Consider the following 20,000-nt stretch of genomic DNA (forward strand, 5'->3'; position numbering starts at 1 on the left):
TTATATATATATATATATATATATATATATATATATATATACATATATATATATATATATATATATATATATATATATATGAAATACTCGAGTTGGTGAATTCTAGCTGTAAATAACCACGCCCCCAACCAGGCCCCCCGCCCCCAAACCCCCCCACCCCACCCCCGACCAAGCCCCCACCCCCCCACCCCCTACCCCCCACCTCCCGATATTGGAAGTCTCAAGGTTGGCAAGTATGCCCCTGGCCATGATGTAAAAAAGGCAGTACAATTACAATTTAAAAGAAAAAGAAAGAGAGAAAAATAATAAAAGCACACAATACATACACGATATGATAAAAAATAAAATACAACATCACAACATAACATTTATCTTAGCATATCTCATCATCAGCTGGAGGTGTTAAGCCACATTTTCAATTTTTTTGTGAAGGCCTTGTAGGTGGTGACCAGTTTAACCTCCTCAGGTACTGAGTTCCACACATTTGCACTCCATACTAACCAAGCCGATTTGCTGAAAGTGCTCCTGTGCAGAGGAATATAACAGTCACCTCTGACAGAGCCTCGAGTGACACGCTCACAGCTGTTTCTTTGGCTGATGAACTCTGCCAGAGGATCTGTAGCCAATTAATGCAGTACTTTATAAGTCACTTTTAATTCTGCAAATAGGTGAAGGCTGTCCCAGTTTAAAATACTGTATTTTTTAAGAATGGCACAGTGATGATAGTTTTTTATCCATAACTTTCATTGCTTGTTTGTACAAGATTTCCAATGTTTGTTATTTTTTAACTCTGACCAGCCTGAGACCAGCTGCTAAGGCAATAGCTGAAGTGGTTGAAAATCATCAAATGCAAATACAATTTTGCAGCTTCAGTTGACATTTCATTTCGAATTGCACGAAAATTTGCGAGATTAAACTTGATTATTTTACACAATTTGCCAATATGAGCTTTGAAGGAAAGCTCTGAATCTATTATTAACCCAAGATATTTATATTCGCTGACAATTTGTATTCTTTCTCCATTATGTTTGTCGGGGTCAGATGATACTTTTTTTGTTTTAGTTACATGCATGCCTACAGTTTTAGAAAGGTTTAGCTGCAGACAGCACTCCTGCAACCAACTTGTAACATAGGACATTGTTTTAGTGAGTTTAGCAGCAACAGTGTCTTTGGTGTGACCATGAAGTAAGAAAACTGTGTTGTCTGCATACATTAAGCATTCAGCCTCAGGACAAACAGTGGGCAAATAATTAATATAGAGGTTAAATAAAAGGGGGCCTAATATTGACCCCTGAGGGACTCCGGAGGTTAGCCTAAGAGAGTCAGATCCGCAGTTGTTAACTGATACAGAGATTGTGTTCGATCATGCAGATACGATTCAATCCAGCTCACAGAATTTTGAGAGAAGTACAATTTTGAGAGCTTGGTAAAAACAACATAATTATTTACTTTACTGTTGTACTTGATGTGTTTAAGATTTGGTTTGATTAATTCCTTTGATAAAAAAAACAAAATAATTACCAATATAAAATATATATGTGACCTACTGAAAACATCTCCTCTTGGATTGAGTTGGTTGTCTTCCTCTTCTTCGTCCTCCTCTTCCTCATCGAGGAGTTCATCCATCGGGGTCTCTCCAGTTGGTTCGCCAGTGTAGACCTCTTCTTCGTAATCGTAAGGCTGCTGTCGGATCCTCGTAGGCAGTGTCACAACTGGTTCGGGGATGGCGTTTTTGATGTCCTCATTCTCAAACTTACCCCCCAGGATTCTAGGCCTTACTTGGGAATCTGGGATTACTACAGGCAGGAAGAGGAAACAGCTTAGGTGGGACATGGGACTGCAAACATGCTTGAGAGCTGCAGCATTTTACCAGGTGTTATGAAACATTGCACATGCTTTTGTGCTGGAGTAGTACTCTTATGGTAAACAACAAGAAAGCAGCAGAGCATACACAACATGCAGTAAAGACATCACTGCATTAAGTAGTACTCATCATTTGGGGTGGTTACTTTCTTGCAAAAGCATCCAATCACATGATTAAAGTCAGCAACGGTCATGCAGTAGTTTCAAGTCCTGATATCAAGCATTATGTGCCCGGGAGATCACATAACCAGCCATGAGCAGAGAGGTGGGAAGATTGCTTCTCGGAAGAAGTTGAGAGGAGGCAATTAATGGATTTGCCGGGCAGCGACTTAATAGCAAAAGCAAAGCTCAGATTCCACATTGGCTCACCATTCAAGTAGTGGTCTGCGCTGCCTTTGTCTCCATCACGTGACCTCTGATAAAACGGCTTGACTATAACAAATAAATATACCTTCATTCACTCCGCTACATAAAGCCTCACCTGGGCTAAATGAGGTAAGCATAACCTGTCTTCCCATTTGTCTTCAGATGCCAGGTGGTATTTACTAAAGTGTGCTTGCAATTCCTGGCTCTCGCTCACTAACATCTGCAAAACGTAACTTTTTTTTCTAAGGACAGGAAATCAGTCCTGGATAGCCTGGTGATGTGCTAATACTGAAATATGCGGCACTAAAACATCCTGGCAGCGACGGGGAAAGACATTAGCCATGAAGACCCAGGATGTTTTAAATTGAACCGCTGAGACTACTTTGCTTCCTAATTCTGTCTAACAGATCTAGGATCTCACCGGAGCATTCAAAGCCATTGCCTCTGAAGCCAGACTTGCACCTGCACTTGTAGGATCCTTGATTGTTCAGACAGACAGCCTGATGGCTGCACTTGTTGGTGCTGGATGCACACTCATCCACGTCTGGAAATTGGAAGAAGCCTTGTTTTTGTACCTTTTGGACCGTAAGTGGCCGCAGATGTTACCCCCGAATTCACATAGATACACCTTACCTACACAATCGTGTTTGCCGTTGACGTATTTCAGATTGTAGCCCTCCTGGCACTTGCAGAAGTAGCTGCCAAATGTGTTGACACATTGCCTGTTGTATGGACAGAGGTTGTTTCCAGTGACGCATTCATCAATATCTGCAGGGAAACCAAACGTTAACAACATTTAGCCAACCACACCAACCATCTCACCTGTACATCCTTAGGGCCTGATCTACTAATGGTTTGCATGTAATAAAAAAAAAACGTGCTAAATTGATAGCGCACGCAAAGCTGATCGTACTAAGCTTGCGGGCTGAAGATTGCACCTCTTTAAGGAGCAGAATAGTGAGCGCAATACATTTAGCGTGTCTTAATGTTTATGCAGAATATATGCTATTTGCAAGAACACCCACAATACTAGAAGGAGGAAATGCAAACATAATCATTTGGCGATTGTGATTAGTCAATCCTAAAACTGTTTGCAGCCGCTGTTTTTGCATTTATATTCAGCACATTTGAAAGGTACGTCCAAACTGGCACAGTTACGCACAAACTGTGGTGAGAAAGGAGGTGGTTGTGCTGCAATGACACACAATGGAGAGCTGCTTGTGTTACGGCTCAAGCTCCTGCCACCACACATTCCTCTGTGCGCTCCTCTGAGCACACCCGCGGGCGTTCCCGACCTTCCGCGGAAATGAAATCAACACACCTGACGCTGATGAGGACTCCACTCCCTTCTTAAGTCGGCGCGTCCTGCGTTCCAGTGCCAGAACGTAGCTACCTGTTCCCATGCAGTAAGCCTACATGTCTCTAGCTCCTTTTCCATGTGCATTCGCTCTGTGTTTTCCCTCCTCTGTGCTTATCGTGTCGTGTCCTGTGTCGTCATCCCACAGCTTCCGTCTGTTTTCCCGCGTCGAGCTGTGTGTCTTGTCTCCCCGGATTCCCCCTGGACTTCTTACTGCCTTTCCGGATCTCGACATCTCGCCTGTCCACGAACCCAGATGCCTCGCTCCTGCCCTTGACCTCTCGCCTGCCCGAGGACCTCCGAGCCAGCCTTTCCCTCTCTAGACTTCCGCATCTCTCACAACACGCACCTTCAACACATCCCGGTAACACTCACCAGTCAATCGCATCACATAGTTTCACACCACGTATTTGGAATAGATACACACGTCATATCCTGGTGTTTAATAAACACGCTTCCACATATCGACGCCCCTGTCTCAGTGCTGTCTCCTTCCGCACTGTACTGTAACAGCTTGATGACTTAAAGGGCTGATTGAAACCAGCAAATACCAAAATGAATTGGCGTTTTTTAATGTAATGCCGTTGGTTAGTTAACATGCATTTTCTTGTGTCTAAATCAGGGGTGTCTATTTTTTTTTCAGGCAGGGCCTCATACAGAAACAATTAAGAATTTGGGTGCTACTTTGATACATTTTGTCAACAAAGATAGTAAACCAATACAATTAAGGTAAATCAATATGTGTTAACTATCTGAACAAAACATCCACACCACATTATAGCTTTGTGTTATATTGTAGGTAACAGAGCAAATTAGTGTCATATATAATGTAACCCTCTTGAGATATGTAATTACTTTTTATTCTTATTCTTTACTATACCCTTTTTCTGCAAACTAAAAACTTTTTGAGGGATTTACCAGACTCGAAAACCTACCATATCTTGCATGGAATATGTTCACGTGTTCAATGTGACAGGAAGCATAGAAATGATCAACTACTATATACAGTAAGACAAATAGGTGGTTAGCCATTTTTGTTGTTAAGTCCCACTTTTGGGGAGGATTTGAGCTAGTTCCATTCTTTCCTTATTTTTTATGTAATGTCCTAATCCAGGATGTGTTTATTTTGTATGTAGAATGTGTCACGGGGCGATAAAATACGTGCTGCGGGCCACAAATGGGCAGCACTTTGGACACCCCTGGCCTAAATCATTCCAGCACATAATAGTAGAACACACCTTTGGTTGTCTAGATTGCACTTCTATATTTCCAGAAAAGGTGGTACAGATTAAAGTGGTGTGCTGCATGTTTCACAGCATAGTAAAAACAGCACATGCTGGAGCACATAGATGTGCGGTAAATAAGTGTCTCCATGGTCGGGTGTACATCCAAAATCCTCATTTAATTTGGGCTGTCTGCATCACTTTTGCACTCGTTATCAATTGTGCACACATTCTCAGTTGATCACTCACAAGACACTAACTAATAATACTCACAATTTTATATTTTACACATGCTATTCCAGGGGTCGGCAACCCAAAATGTGGAAAGAGCCATATTGGACCAAAAATACAAAAAACAAATATGTCTGGAGCCCCAAAAAATGAAAAGTCTTATATAAGTGTTATAATGAAGGCAACACATGACGTAAGTGTCTATATTAGCTATATTAGCCTACTATCAAAATGACTATGTGTCGCAGGCTGAATCAAATCTTCGTTGACAGAAATGTTGAAATTTAATATTTATTCTACACATTTTTACAACATTAGAAACCATTAGTAAATCAGAGGCTACTCAGAAGGTGAGATAACACCTGGAAATTACTGGCCAAAAGGTATAGATGTGTGTGTTCAAGTTAAACAAAACGGCAGGCTGACTTCTTTTAATAGATTTTTTTACCATCTTTGGCAAGCTGGGTAATATTTGCTGTGGTCTGGAACAACATGGCACACAAACACCTATCTGAAATGCAGCCAATATTACATACAGATAGTGTGTCATGAGACATGCAAAACTAAATTCTATACAAAGAGGACAATAGTGAAGGATATTTAATGAGCTCAAAAATACCTACAAATGAGGCACAATGATGCAACATGTACATACAGCTAGCTTAAATAGCATGTTAGCATGGATTAGCTTGCAGTCATGCACTGACCAAATATGCCGGATTAGTACTCCAACAAGTCAATAACATCAACAAAGCGCACCTTTGTGCATTCAGGCCCAGTATAAAACTTTTGGTGGACAAAATGAGACAAAGGAGTGGAAGATTTTACATGTAAACAAACTGTTGCTTCACAGTCCACACTGTGGTGAGTTCAATAACCGCCGAAATTAGTAGGACAAAACGATGTTCACCAAATACTCTCATCAGTGAAGCATACACAAAAACATATTAAACAGTTCTAACAATTGGGAAGGTTTGTGTCATGTTTCTCAGAATAAGACAAAACAAATATTTTTCTCCCATCTTTTTCCATTTTCAATCGTCTTTTAAAAATGCTACAGGGAGCCAATAGGGCGGCACTAAAAAGCCGCATGCGCCTCGAGAGCCGCGGGTTGCTGACCCCCGTGCTATTCAGTGTTTGTCATTTGGGATCTTATTAGATCAGGCTTATACAGTGTAAGTCCCGTGGATGTATTGTGAGCTTAAAGTCAGGACAGTGTTCGAAGTGTGTGACAGAAGACAAATACGGTAAAACGTGTTCAAACAGTGAGAGAGTAAGCAGGATCTGGGTTGAGCAGAAAAATCCACAAAAATTGCACCAGAAAATCTGTTTTTCAGGGAGTAGGGGAAGCACTGACTGTAATATATTCTCTGAGGGGAGGCTCACTGTGGCACAAATTGAGAAGCCCTGTTCCATGTAACATCTGGCATGAATTTCCGAAAGCCCTGCCATAGGACAAGAATGCTTTGTAAGTCATATTTCTCATAATATGTGGTATATTTTTACGATGACATAACATTCCACAAAACTTGTTGTCCATATCTGGAGTAAATTATCTTTAATACAGTACTTGTTGAACGTTAGAAATGCAAAAATGCTAACCACGGACTAAAACATTGTAGTGTTATCAAGGGTTTTATGATGCCGACAGCTACTTTACAATATTTCCATTGGAGAAAAAAATCATTGAACTTTAAAAAACTTGGACCAGCGTCACGGAACAGACAGTGAATTCGGTGTACATTTTTTTTGTTTACAATACGTTTACTGGAATGTTTTCAGGTCAAACCTTATAAACTCCTCATAGGATATTTACGACTTCCGAGCAGTCTTCAGATGCAGCATCGGCGTGCGCGTGTTTACATACCTACAAAAGAAAGACAGCTATTTTGCCTTCGGGTGATACTCAATTAGTCCAGATGTCTACCGTCGTGAGTACATCTGTCTTACAAGAGTTCCTACCTTGTAAATCCCTGGAATGGAAACCTGGGCTAAAACATGAACATCCATCCATGTGGAGGTTCTGAAGCATCTCCAATTTATTTATCTTGTGTTTCTACTTGTTTTGTTAGTACCTGTGCCAACTTGGCTCTGTTGCAGCCCAGGAAGCGTTGTGGAACTAGAAACCTAATTGCCTCCCTTTGATTTACCTGCCAAGCATGCAGAAGCCACATTAGAGAATCTTTATAGAGTTTTCTCCACTAAAACCCCCAATCACCAATGGGCTGGAAATAAGCCAAAGTCAATTAATTCCTGTCTTGTTCTTTTCCTGGATGTTCTCTTCTTTTCTTTCATCGTACTTTGTTCTGTCTTTTACTGGACCATATGTTTAACATATGTTTCTTTGAAAGTGCCGATCACTTACCTACGCAAGTCCTCTCGTCCGATGCCAGCTGCAGCCCCGCAGACGGGCAAAGGCAACGGATCTCGCCCCGGACTTCCTCGCAGCCGTACTGGCAGTGAGCGAGGGAGCACGACCTGGAATCTAACGCGCATGTTCAGCAAATATGCAAAAACCATGTATGAATGAACAAGAGCCATGGTACTCACTGGCGCAAGATCCATCAGGCATCACGGTGTATCCGTTGAGGCAGTAGCACTTGTAACTTCCGTGGGTGTTCATGCAGCGATGTTCACACGGACGAGGGTTCAAGCCACATTCGTTCATATCTGGGGAAAAAAACAACTTTTAAATACATGATTAAAATGGCATACTTTAGAGACCAATAGCATATTTAACACTGATATTGAAGCCGAGGTTTATTTGTCTTTTACAGAGTACCCAACAAAGTGATATTTGCACAGTGACAGAACATTGAGTGTATCAGAGGTGCTCAAGTGGGGCCCCGAGTTTTTTTGTTTGATCCGCCAAAGGGTGGCTTCTCCAATTTATTGCATAATTATATCTGGGGATAGGTTGATTGGCAATGCTAAATTGGCCCTAGTGTTTTGACCTAGGCTCCTCCGGGTACTGCATACCTGTTTAATGACGCTCGCTTGTAATAAAGCAACTTTTTGTTCAGCAAAGCGTCTCCAACGTCTCTTTTGATCCAGCCGCACTGCCGTGTTGCCCTCCTGCCCGGGAGGGGGTGACAAGACCAGATATACACTTCAGTGCTACTGTCGGCTTCAAATCGCCATGTTTGGCCAGTGGCCCTTTAACATATTTTCACGTATGAAAATACGTTTGAGCATCCCCTGGTTAATTAAAATGCGATCATGTCAAAATACTTGAACACAACTGCAAAAAAACAAGGTACTCTCTAATTCAAATAAAATGCCTTTGATATTTACAGCATGTCTGAATGGACCTTAAGCCCCAACGCATTTACAAACAATTTTCAATTTTCAGCAATTTCAGAGCTTAAAATTAGGAGTACCACCATTAGGGCACCCTCTCATGTGAAAAGGGCGAACACAGACACAAAAAACATTCACACATACGTTCATAAAAACACAGTAAAAATCAATGTCCTTATTTAATCCAGGGCTTTACTTTTATAAATCCTAAAAATGTTTTGATTATATTTTCTTTTCATATGGTGTCTGATATATGGTCTATTCCATGGATTTTAAACCTTTTTGTCCTCAGGGTTCAACTTGTCCACCACAGAGGGGCCTGGAGCCTACTCAAATATTGACGCTGAATTCATAATCTTACTCTTGATTTTAAAGGCCTACTGAAACCCACTACTACCGACCACGCAATCTGATAGTTTATATATCAGTGATGAAATCTTAACATTGCAACACATGCCAATACGGCCGGGTTAACTTATAAAGTGCAATTTTAAATTTCCCGCTAAACTTCCGGTTGAAAACGTTTCGATATGATGACGTATGCGCGTGACGTCAATCGTTGAACCGGAAGTATTCAGAGCCCATTGAATCCAATACAAAAACCTCTGTTTTCATCTCAAAATTCCAAAGTATTCTGGACATCTGTGTTGGTGAATCTTTTTCAATTTGTTTAATGAACAATGAAGACTGCAAAGAAGAAAGTTGTAGGTGGGATCGGTGTATTAGCGGCGAACTACAGCAACACAACCAGGAGGACTTTGAGATAGATAGCAGACGCGCTAGCCGCCGACCTCACCTTGACTTCCTCCGTCTCCGGGCCGCCGACCGCATCTATGATCGTCGCTCCGTCGATCGCTGGAACGCAGGTGAGCACGGGTGTTGATGAGCAGATGAGAGCTGGCGTAGGTGGATAGCTAATGTTTAAAGCATAGCTCTGTAGAGGTCCCGTTGCTAAGTTAGCTTCAATGACGTCGTTAGCAACAGCATTGTTAAGCTTCGCAGGCCTGGAAAGCATTAACCGTGTATTTACATGTCCATGGTTTAATAGTATTGTTGATTTTCTGTCTATCCTTCCAGTCAGGGGTTTATTTCTTTTGTTTCTATCTGTATTTAAGCCCGATGTGCTATCACGTTAGCTCCGGAGCTAAAGAGCTTCGCCGATGTATTGTCGTGGAGATAAAAGTCACTGGAATGTCCATTTCGCGTTCTCGACTCTCATTTTCAAGAGGATATAGTATCCGAGGTGGTTTAAAATACAAATCCGTGATCCACAATAGAAGAAGGAGAACGTGTGGAATCCAATGAACCCTTGTATTTAAGTTACGGTCAGAGCGAAAAAAGATACGTCCTGCACTACACTCTAGTCCTTCACTCTCACGTCTCTCATCCACAAATCTTTCATCCTCGCTCAAATTAATGGGGTAATCGTCGCTTTCTCTGTCCGAATCGCTCTGGCTGCATTGTAAACAATGGGGAAATGTGAGGAACCTTTCAACCTGTGACGTCACGCTACTTCCGGTACAGGCAAGGCTTTTTTTTTATCAGCGACCAAAAGCTGCAAACTTTATCGTCGATGTTCTCTACTAAATCCTTTCAGCAAAAATATGGCAATATCGCGAAATGATCAAGTATGACACATAGAATGGATCTGCTATCCCCGTTTAAATAAAAAAAAATCATTTCTGTAGGCCTTTAATCACATCCAATATTTATAACAAATCAACTTACAGTTTACAACTTTGTGAAATTACATGAAACCATGTGTTAACAAAGCTGATCATTTATTTAACACCTTAGGCTTAGCTCAGGCTGATTACAAAAATAAGTACTAACCAATTATATTGCCTAATAAGAGACTCATAAATAAATGCCGAAAAATACATTTACATACAATTATGTTGTGCTAAAATAAATACATTACTAATACATATATTATTTCTTGACTAAACTGTCAATAAATCTAAAGTGCAAATGAAAATACAGCTTCACCACTTTAGTCATATTTTTTGCTCTTAAACATTTCTATTTTGCTCCAGACTTCTTCTGTTTTATTGAGATTGTCATTACTGCCACAAGTGGTGTAAAAGTGTATTACAGTGTATTGAGTTGAGTTTTATTTCAAACATGTATAGGTTGATTAGCAACACTAAATTGGCCCTAGTGTGTGAATGTGAGTGTGAATGTTGTCTGTCTACTGTATCTGTGTTGGCCCTGTGATGAGGTGGCGACTTGTCCAGGGTGTACCCCGCCTTCCGCCCAAATGCAGCTGGGATAGGCTCCAGCACCCGCCACGACCCCGAACGGGACAAGCGGTAGACAATGGATGGATGGATGTACAGAAACAGATATTTTTGGGTGGCCTTCTAGAAGCGCTCACGGCTCAACAATGGCCCTACGGTTGGGAAATACTGGTCTATTATGCTAATTTATTGGCTAGATCGTTATGGAATTCCGAAAAAATGTCTGGCCATAGGTTTGTGGGTAGTGGTTTTTTCCTGTACATATTAAAGTAAGTACCACTGATAGTCACACACACACTAGGTGGGATGAAATTACTCTCTCCTTGTTCCACCCCCTGGGAGGTGAGGGGAGCAGTGAGCAGCACCGGTGGCCACGCTTGGGAATCATTTTGGTGATTTAAGCCCAAATTCCAACCCTTGATGCTGAGTGCCAAGCAGGGAGGTAATGGGACCCATTTTTATAGTCTTTGGTATGACTCGGCCGAGGTTTGAACTCACGATCTACCGATCTAAGGGCGGACACTCTAACCACAAGGCCACTGAGTATAGCATAGTATAGCATACTTATGGTCCGCCAATCTGTCTTTTCGTCATTACAATATCGAAAACTTTGCAAATATGGTAACCTAGCCCATAAACAACAAATATTACCTTACATTTGATAAATGGGTTAACGTCATACATTATTGTGAATATGGAGTGGTGAATCCTGAATGATTGTCTCAAAAAGGACTTTGCTCGTGATACATTAGTGCAATGATTACAGGTGTTGCATCTGTGCGAGCCAACAGATGTAGAAGTTAGCCATGGCTTTTTGGAAGTTGGTGGTTGATAGCCATGAACCAACTTATCTCTCAAAGTAGGACACCTTTTGAAACTGACAGGTGAAGCTTCCAGAAATATTTGTCTTATCACTCTCTTTAATAGTCCAATTGCTTTTACTGATTAGTTTTATTCTGTTAGTATGTGGAACTGAAAATAACACAATCTTTTGTTGTTTTAGATATTTCTGTTAAAAGGAAAGTTCCTATTCAATTTGCTGACTCAATCATACGACTTTAGGATTGTGTTGTACCCTCGTTCTTGAAATTTGGCCTTTTTGATGACCTTTTCCATTTTTTGAGACCCGAGCAGCGTTCCTCTTTACCTCTTTGATGTCAAAATACTTCTCTTGAGTAATGTCCTGTCTTTCTCGTGTACTACACACAGGTGTCGTTCCACCTTTTTAACAGCTCTGGTACTCAATCTGAAGGTAGACAATGGCCAATCCCCCCCATTCTGTACAGGGGCCATTTACACACGGGGACAAAAAAGTACGAGTGCTTACCTTGATTGCACGTCTTTCCAGTGTATCCCAGGAAACACTTGCATTTGTTCGGTCCAACGCACTCGCCGTGCTTGCAGCCGTGCTCGCACTGTGCTGTTAAAACATTTAGCATGGAGAATAATAATAATTTTAGTGGTCGAAGGATGTTAGTTGGAGAGATTGAAGTCAAAACCAAACATTTCCATTGTTCCAGGGAGGGTTGTACGGTATACCGGTATTAGTATGGTACCGCGATACTAATGAATCATATTCGGTACTATACCGCCTCTGAAACGTACCAATCCCCCGCATCCCCATTGTCATCACCATTGCTGGTTTACGAGCAGAAGAGCATGTTCGGCAGCGCACAATCACAGAGTACTTACAAACAGACACAGTGTGTAGACAGAAAAGGGAGAACGGACGCATTTTGGCTTAAAAACTAACGATAAAGGTGAAGTTATAACACTGAAACGCCCACCGGAAGAGGTGTTAAGACATGGCTAACTAGCTAGCGGCTAAAGTCGAGCCGCAGTCGGCAGTGTTTTAGCTACTTCTAAATCACTAATCCTCGCCTTTATGGTGACAAATAAAGTAAGTTTCTTACAAGTATCATCTCTGCTGGACGAGGAATAGCTAAACATGCTTCACTACACACCGTAGCTCACCGGCGTCAAAATGTAAATAAACGCCATTGGTGGATCTACACCTGACATCCACTGTAATGATACCAAGTACAGGATCGTATCTAGTCGATACTACTATGATTACATCAATATTTTTTGGCATCTCAACATCTTCTTTCGTTTTTTTATCAAATGTATATTATGTTTATAAACTCAGTAAATATGTCCCTTGACACATGAGGACTATGAGTATGACCAATGTATGATCCTGTAACGACTTGATACCCACATTTGTGGTATCATCGTAAACTAATGTAAAGTATCAAACAACAGAAGAATAAGTGATTACACCATTTTAACAGAAGTGTAGATAGAACATGTTAAAAGAGAAAGTAAGCTGATATTTACAGTAAATAAACAAGTAGATTAATAATTAATTATCTACCACTACTGCCTAGTTTATCTTGTTATATTCTTATTTTACTGTTATATTCTTATTCTCATTGTTGCTTTTAATTTTTATTCTTATTGTAATATGTTTCTATTTTGTACCCCCATTATTTATTTTTTACTTTTTAAATTACGATCTCAATTCTGTACACTGCTGCTGGAATTTTAATTTTCCTGAGGGAATTCTCCTGAAGGAATCAATAAAGTACTATCTATCTATCTATCTATCTATCTATCTATCTACTTGTCCTTAATAATGTTGACAAAATAATAGAATGATAAATTACACAATATATTACTGCATATGTCAGCAGACTAAATTAGGAGCCTTTGTTTACTTACTTACTTACTACTAAAAGACAAGTTGTCTTGTATGTTCACTATTTTATTTAAGGACAAACTTGCAATAAGAAACATGTTTAATCTACCGTAAGATTTTTTTTGTTAAAATAAAGCCAGTAATGCAATTTTTTGTGGTCACCTTTATTTAGAAAAGTACCAAAAAGTATCGAAATAATTTTGGTACCGATACCGGCAGAGTTTTACAATTTAGACTCTCTCTTGAGCCTCTGTATAGAAAGACTCTCTAGAGTCATTCTGTCTGGAAAAGCATTTGCATGGTGAAAGTTCATGGTCTGTGTTCTAGAGTTTTATGGGGGTTGAGGTCAGGTGACTATAGTCCAAATCAAAGCATGCCTTTATGGGTCTTTAACACTGGGGCACCATCATGCTGGAACAGAATAAGGCCATCTGAGGGATGCACTGTAGGAACTACATTAAGGCAACATATTGGATTAAATGTTTAGAACAGGGGTGCTCAAAGTGGGGCCCGGGGCCAAAATTTGGTCCGGCAAATCATTTTGTTTGTCCCACCAAATGGTGGTTTCCCAAATGTAGTACATATGTATACTGCCCTCTTTCAAGCTCACATCTTTGATGGCATGTCCACAAGGCTAACAAGTTGTAATCTGTCAAATATGATGATCTCCTCTACTTTATATATGTTGGTTTAGGTCTAAACCAGGCGTGCCCGAACAAATCAAAGCGTGCAGAGGACATTTTGGTAGTTTTTCCACCTTCAAAACCAGTACAATATATACATATTTATTTTGAAATATTGAAATTTTGGGCAAAATTTTAGTTTGATTGCTGGAGAGCCAAAGCCAAACTGAAATGCTAACAGTTAGCACGCTGGACAGATAGCAAAAAAATGTATGAGGAAAGCGAGCAAAAAAAAAGGTAAGATGCTAACATGCTAACAATAACATGTTTACGGTTACCATTAGTGAAATACCGAAATAGGCAAAATATTTGTTAAATTAGCTAAAAAAAAATGCTAGCATGCTAATGTTACCAAGCAAAAATGCTAACTGTAACATGTTAAGTACTACAACATATTACTCTGATGTGTGTACCCAAAAAATGTGTTTAAAATGCTACAGTAGCATGCCAACATTAGCATGTATGAAGTACCAAAATATGACTGAGGTGTGTGTAAACCTTCTTAATTAGCTAACAAAGAAGCTAGCATACTAACAATGGTGTGCTAACAGGTATCATAAATCAAGTAACTGCAAAATTAGCAAAATAATAATAATAATAATAATAATAATAATATCAAAATGCTAAGGATTGGGACGAGGGTTGTTTAAAAATGAGCTACGGGCTACATTTTGGCCACCCCTGGTCTAAACGCTTCACTCATGGTGCTGCTGTACGGATAAAATGCTTTGTTTGGCCCACGGACCATTGGCACATTTTCACTTTGGCCCTTGGAGGCAAAACGTTTGTGCATCCCTGGTTTAGAGAGTTGGTCTTAACATAGTTGTTTATAGAGGATTGTATTGATCCGAGCAAAAGATAGATATTGTAAATTGTGAAATTTTGGAACTATGCTAGTTTACATGGAATCACTCCTCCATTGTTGCTACAGTGTACGAACAACTCTAATAGAACAACTTTGACTAATCTTACCCTCACACTGGCCTTTGCTGTTCTTTTTCCAGCCGTAGCAACACTCCAGCCTCCTGCCATAGCGACATACACCTTGTTGGATTCCAGGAGAGACTTGTCTGTGATGCCTGTGTCGAGGAGCAGAGGAGTTCAAGGTAGTGTAGGTAATTTCAATGTTGTATACATATTTACAACCCTGGGAGTTCAAGTTAGAAAGCAAATTATGGCCTCGGACCAAAATGTAATCTCGATAATGAAAACACATGTACAGTAGTTACGTAAGTTTATTCAAGAATACAGCCAACACATCCACATTTTGCAGGTTTTCAAACTAATTATAGCAATGATGCTAACAACAACAGTCAAAGTGATGCGTTCGCTTAGATATAAACAGTAAGATTCTCCATAGACCAACAACCAGTTTATGGTTAACATCTGATTACCACCACCAAGTGCAAGATTGCTGGTGTGTTTGTATGTTACCAGCCTTTGTCATCCGTGTGTCATTTCCGCACAAACGCATTGTTGTTGATCACATTTGGATCTGGGTTTGTTGGTTTTGTTACTGTGTAAAAAAAAAAGATTGCATTTGATTGGAACCAATGAAAAAAGTAAACACTTAATTGTATACAGCTGTGAATTCTTAGGAATTGTTGGGCCGCTGTGGTACTCAGTTGTAATACACTTGTCCACCACTTGTGGTAATAACGACAAGGTCAAACAAACCGAAGAAGTCTGGAGCGCAAGTCATAGAGAAGTTTCTTAAGCGCAAAAAATATGATTAAAGTAGCATAGCTGTATTTTCATTTGCACTTAAATTTTTATTGACATCTCATTTGGGAAATACATATTGTTATTTATTATTGATTTAGTTAAGAGTTTATTTATTTTAGCACTGTGTAGTAATTGTATTAGTTTGTATGTGTCCCTTCGTTCGCAGTATAATTGAATTGTATTTATTTTTGTAATCAGTCTGACCTAAGCCTTGATAATAGTCTTTGTGATTAACACTTGGTTTCATATCATTATCGGAGATGAGAAATACTTTATTAATCCCCAAGGGGGAATTAAGATTTTCAGCACAATCCCATTCAAGATCAGACAAACATTACAGGGAGACGGAACAGGGAGACTGAACAGGATCGCTGACGGTCTGCCAACTTCCGGCGCCCCTTATAAAAAAGGTGAGAAACAGGTAAACACTGGGAGGGGTCTAAGTCTAAGCCTGGGTCCCTGGAGAGGGGGTCCAGACTAAGGCCAAAGAGGGAAAAAACTCATAGCCATAGCACACATAAACATGTGTGTAAAAAGGAAACATCAAAGAACACAAAGGACAATAAAGACATTAAAAGAGCAGAGCTGATGCAACCAGCTTCACTTCTACACAGCCACAAGAGTAAAACAACAACAAAAACAAAATATAATCAACCAATAATATGCATTTCGCACACACACCATTGCACCATGCATAGACAACCAACCAAACAAAAACATCGCTTCAACACCCACACACAGACCGGGGTGGCCTCTGCGGTGTTCCATGCCATCGTCTGCTGGGGTGGGGGGAGCATGGCCAGAGACAGGAGCAGACCCAACAAAGCAACCGAGAGAGCCGACTCCCTCGGCCGGCCACCAACTCTCGGCCAGTGTCTTATCATCATATTATCCAGCTTTATGCTGTTAAAATGTAAGTAGGTTAGATATAATTATTGAATACGATTTAAATCAAGAGTAAAATTACAGTATTTGAGTGGGTCCGTAGTGGAAAAGTTAAGCCCCGAGGTAAAAAAAAAGTTAAGAACTCCTGCTTTACAGTACATTACATGTCTATGATTCCACGGTTCTACGTGTCCAAAATGAGGTAGGGAGAAGCAGAGATTAATGCTACTGTACTGCACTTCCCTGTGTTGCAGCTTTTACAGTTAATCGATACAATCGCTGTTAATATTTACGTAAAAAAAACGAGTACAATTCGTCTCAATTTGGGAGAACACAAAAAACTCAACAAAAAACAATTGGCTAGACAGCTAACTGAAGAAGACACATGACAAATAATGGCAACCAATAAAAGCACAAAGGTCAAAATGAGAAAGACATTAGAAATGGAGGACCCTAAATGCTTAAATAACGCTTTTTTCTATTGGCTCACTGACAACCCATCATTCATTCACTCTGCATTCACACAAGAATGGTGGTAAGCTACATCTGTAGCCACAGCTGCATACAACGTAAATGTGACCGTGTACTGACATACACGTAAATGTGACCATCACTAAACATTAATTCACATTCATACACCACTGTGGGCTGCACTGGAGGCAAGGTGGGTGAAGTGCTTTGCCCAAGGACACAACGGTAGAGGCTAAGATGGCAGAAGCTGGATTCGTGCCAGGAACCCTCAAGTTTCTTCTGCCTGAGCCACGCTCACGTACACTTTATTGCCAATAGTATTTGGCCACCTGCCTTGATTCACATATGAACTTGAAGTGCCATCCCATTCCTAACCCATAGGGTTCAATATGATGTCAGTCCACCTTTTGCAGCTTTTACAGCTTTAACTTTTCTGGGAAGACTGTCCACAAGGTTGCGGAGTGTGTTTATAGGAATTTTCGACCATTCTTCCAGGTGTTCTATCGGGTTCAGGTCAGGACTCTGTGCAGGCCAGTCAAGTTCATCCGCACCAGACTCTGTCATCCATGTCTTTATGGACCTTGCTTTGTGCACTGGTGCACAGTCATGTTGGAAGAGGAAGGGGACCGCTCCAAACTGTTCCCACAAAGTTGGGAGCATGGAATTGTTCAAAATGTTTTGGTATCCTGGAGCATTCAATATTACTTTCATTGGAACTAAGGGGCCAAGCCCAACTCCTGAAAAACAAACCCACACCATAATTCCTCCTCCACCATTTTCCTATAATAAAGCCGACAGTTGACTTTGGAATATTTAGGGCTAAAGCCCAGCCCCAGTCGGCAGTGTTTTAGCTACTTCTAAATCACTAATCCTCGCGTCCATGGCGACAAATAAAGTAAGTTTCTTACAAGTATCATCCCTGCAGGACGAGGAATAGCTAAACATGCTTCACTACACACCGTAGCTCACCGGCGTCACAATGTAAACAAACGCCATTGGTGGATCTTCACCTGACATCCACTGTAATGATACCAAGTACAGGAGAGATACTACTATGATTACGTAGATGTTTACCATCACAACATCTTTCATTTAAAATTTTTTTTTTTTTTTATAAACTCAGGAAATATGTCCCTGGACACAAAGACTTTGATTATGACCAATGTATGATCCTGTAACTACTTGGTATCGGATTGATACCCAAATTCGTGGTATCATCCAAAACTAAAGTTAAGTATCCAAACAACAGAAGAATAAGTGATTATTACATTATAACAGAAGTTAAAAGAGAAAGTAAGCAGATATTAACAGTAAATGAACAAGTAGATTAATCATTAATTTTCTACCACTTGTCCTTAATAATGTTGACAAAATAATAGAACTGCATACGTCAGCAGACTAACTAGGAGCCTTAGTTTGCTTACTTACTACTAAAAGACAAGTTGTCTTGTATGTTCACTATTTTATTCAAGGACAAACTTGCAATAATAAACATGTTTAATGTACCGTAAGATGCAATTTTTTGTGGTCCCCTTTATTTAGAAATGTACCGAAAAGTATTAAAATAATACCAACATATTGGTATCAGACAACACGAGTACTGCCAGAATAAAAACTCAGTGTCTCTTTTAAAACTTTTTTAATGACACCCCTGGTCATGTAGTCCCCCCCCCCCCACCTCTTCACTAAAAGCAGACTTGGGGAATCTAAAGCTGGAGAGAAATCAACCAGAATAGCCTGAGAGTGACAGGTGCTGTTCCGTTAACAGTCCTTTGCCCCATGTAGCTGACAACCAAACTGGTAGTTAGAGCAGTGTAAACATGCCATTAAAACAATACAAAACTGCAAAGACGATATGAACAGTAAGTGCTTTGGCTGCAGGTTGCATTTTGGTTTACTAGCTCATGTTTGAGAAAAGTCTACATTTTTTGCAGTGTTGAAATATCAACTCACCTGTAGGCATCTGCACCTCCATAAGCGATATAGAGCAGGAGCAAAAGAGCACAGACGAAGGTGATGGGCTTCATAACTCGACTTTTTCTCCTCCAAACTGTAGTTTTGCTCCTTTTCGATGTCCTGTCTCCTGCTCCCAGGCTTGATCTTTAAACACAATGCAGGCTGTGTTGCATGTGCTTCCACAGCGAATGATCCAGGGAAGAGGGAAAAAAATGTCTCTCTCAGAGGCCCATTATTTTGCTTCTTCCTCTGTGGAAATGCACGAGTGGGCTGACACAGTGAAGTGAGTGAGGAGGAATAGGTTGTGACTTTTGCAAGTAGGGGTGGGTTTGTAAGCGGGTGGGGATTATATGTCGAGGGGTTCTCCTCTGTTCACTGAAACCCTATACACGGACCGCTTGGAATTCTTCCTGCAAGTCATCAAACACACTTATGTCTAGTTTTTGCCTTACTATAAGACAAAAACTTGACACAGCTCATTTTTCACGCAATAACAGACAAAGGCATTGCACAGACACAGGCCTGTCAGTTCCACAGTGTTTTATGTCGTACAGACTATCCAAGTTCAGTCCTAAACTTTTATGAGCGCTCACCTTGGACATCTGGTCCTCTAACGGATGGCGGATGTTTTTTTTTTTTAATGATGTACAGCTTTATATTTTCTTTGTTGCAAACCGCCTTCTTGTGTTAACTATGGTATCAACATCTGTTGCACTTGGAATGTGACATGTACAGTCAAAGGGTTTTTTCCCCCATGTTAAACTCATATAGTAAATATAAACATTGAGTACAAGTCATTCAATAACCCATCAAATTAAACTAATTATATATATATTTTTTTTTTTAGATATGTGCCATAGTTTAACCTTTGATGACAAATTTATTTTAGTGCTCTCACACATTAAAAAAAAAAAAAAAAAATCAAATTAATCAGTTTTTAATTTTGATTAATCATGATTAAGCTAGTAGTCCCGATACCAATATGTTGGTACCGGTACT

General features: G+C 40.2%; 1 protein-coding gene and 1 long non-coding RNA gene across 7 annotated transcripts in view; one reads left to right on the forward strand and one right to left on the reverse strand.

The window, feature by feature from the left end:
• The window catches only part of egfl6 (EGF-like-domain, multiple 6), a 38,502-nt gene that overhangs the window by 6,026 nt on the left and 12,476 nt on the right, over positions 1 to 20,000 (reverse strand). The window contains exons 1-9 of one of the 6 annotated variants that reach the window (XM_062069138.1): positions 18,999 to 19,290; positions 14,937 to 15,043; positions 11,908 to 12,000; positions 7,591 to 7,710; positions 7,406 to 7,525; positions 2,863 to 2,997; positions 2,651 to 2,773; positions 2,233 to 2,295; positions 1,548 to 1,796 (exon numbers count right to left, since the gene is read on the reverse strand). In XM_062069138.1, coding sequence (XP_061925122.1) covers positions 1,548 to 1,796; positions 2,233 to 2,295; positions 2,651 to 2,773; positions 2,863 to 2,997; positions 7,406 to 7,525; positions 7,591 to 7,710; positions 11,908 to 12,000; positions 14,937 to 15,043; positions 18,999 to 19,072 — 1,084 coding nt within the window. In that variant the 5' untranslated portion in view covers positions 19,073 to 19,290. Of the gene's footprint in view, positions 1 to 1,547; positions 1,797 to 2,232; positions 2,296 to 2,650; positions 2,774 to 2,862; positions 2,998 to 7,405; positions 7,526 to 7,590; positions 7,711 to 11,907; positions 12,001 to 14,936; positions 15,044 to 18,998; positions 19,291 to 20,000 lie in introns of those variants that run through there. The other 5 variants (XM_062069142.1, XM_062069140.1, XM_062069139.1 and 2 more) reach the window with 5 other exon arrangements.
• The window catches only part of LOC133664486 (uncharacterized), an 8,237-nt gene continuing 2,218 nt past the window's right edge, over positions 13,982 to 20,000 (forward strand). Inside the window, exons 1-3 of the long non-coding RNA XR_009828589.1 lie at positions 13,982 to 14,201; positions 14,969 to 15,070; positions 16,030 to 16,099. This is a non-coding gene — a long non-coding RNA (uncharacterized LOC133664486). The remainder of the gene's footprint in view (positions 14,202 to 14,968; positions 15,071 to 16,029; positions 16,100 to 20,000) is intronic.

Source organism: Entelurus aequoreus, linkage group LG14, assembly GCF_033978785.1.
Source record: "Entelurus aequoreus isolate RoL-2023_Sb linkage group LG14, RoL_Eaeq_v1.1, whole genome shotgun sequence".
Taxonomy (NCBI): Eukaryota; Metazoa; Chordata; class Actinopteri; order Syngnathiformes; family Syngnathidae; genus Entelurus; species Entelurus aequoreus.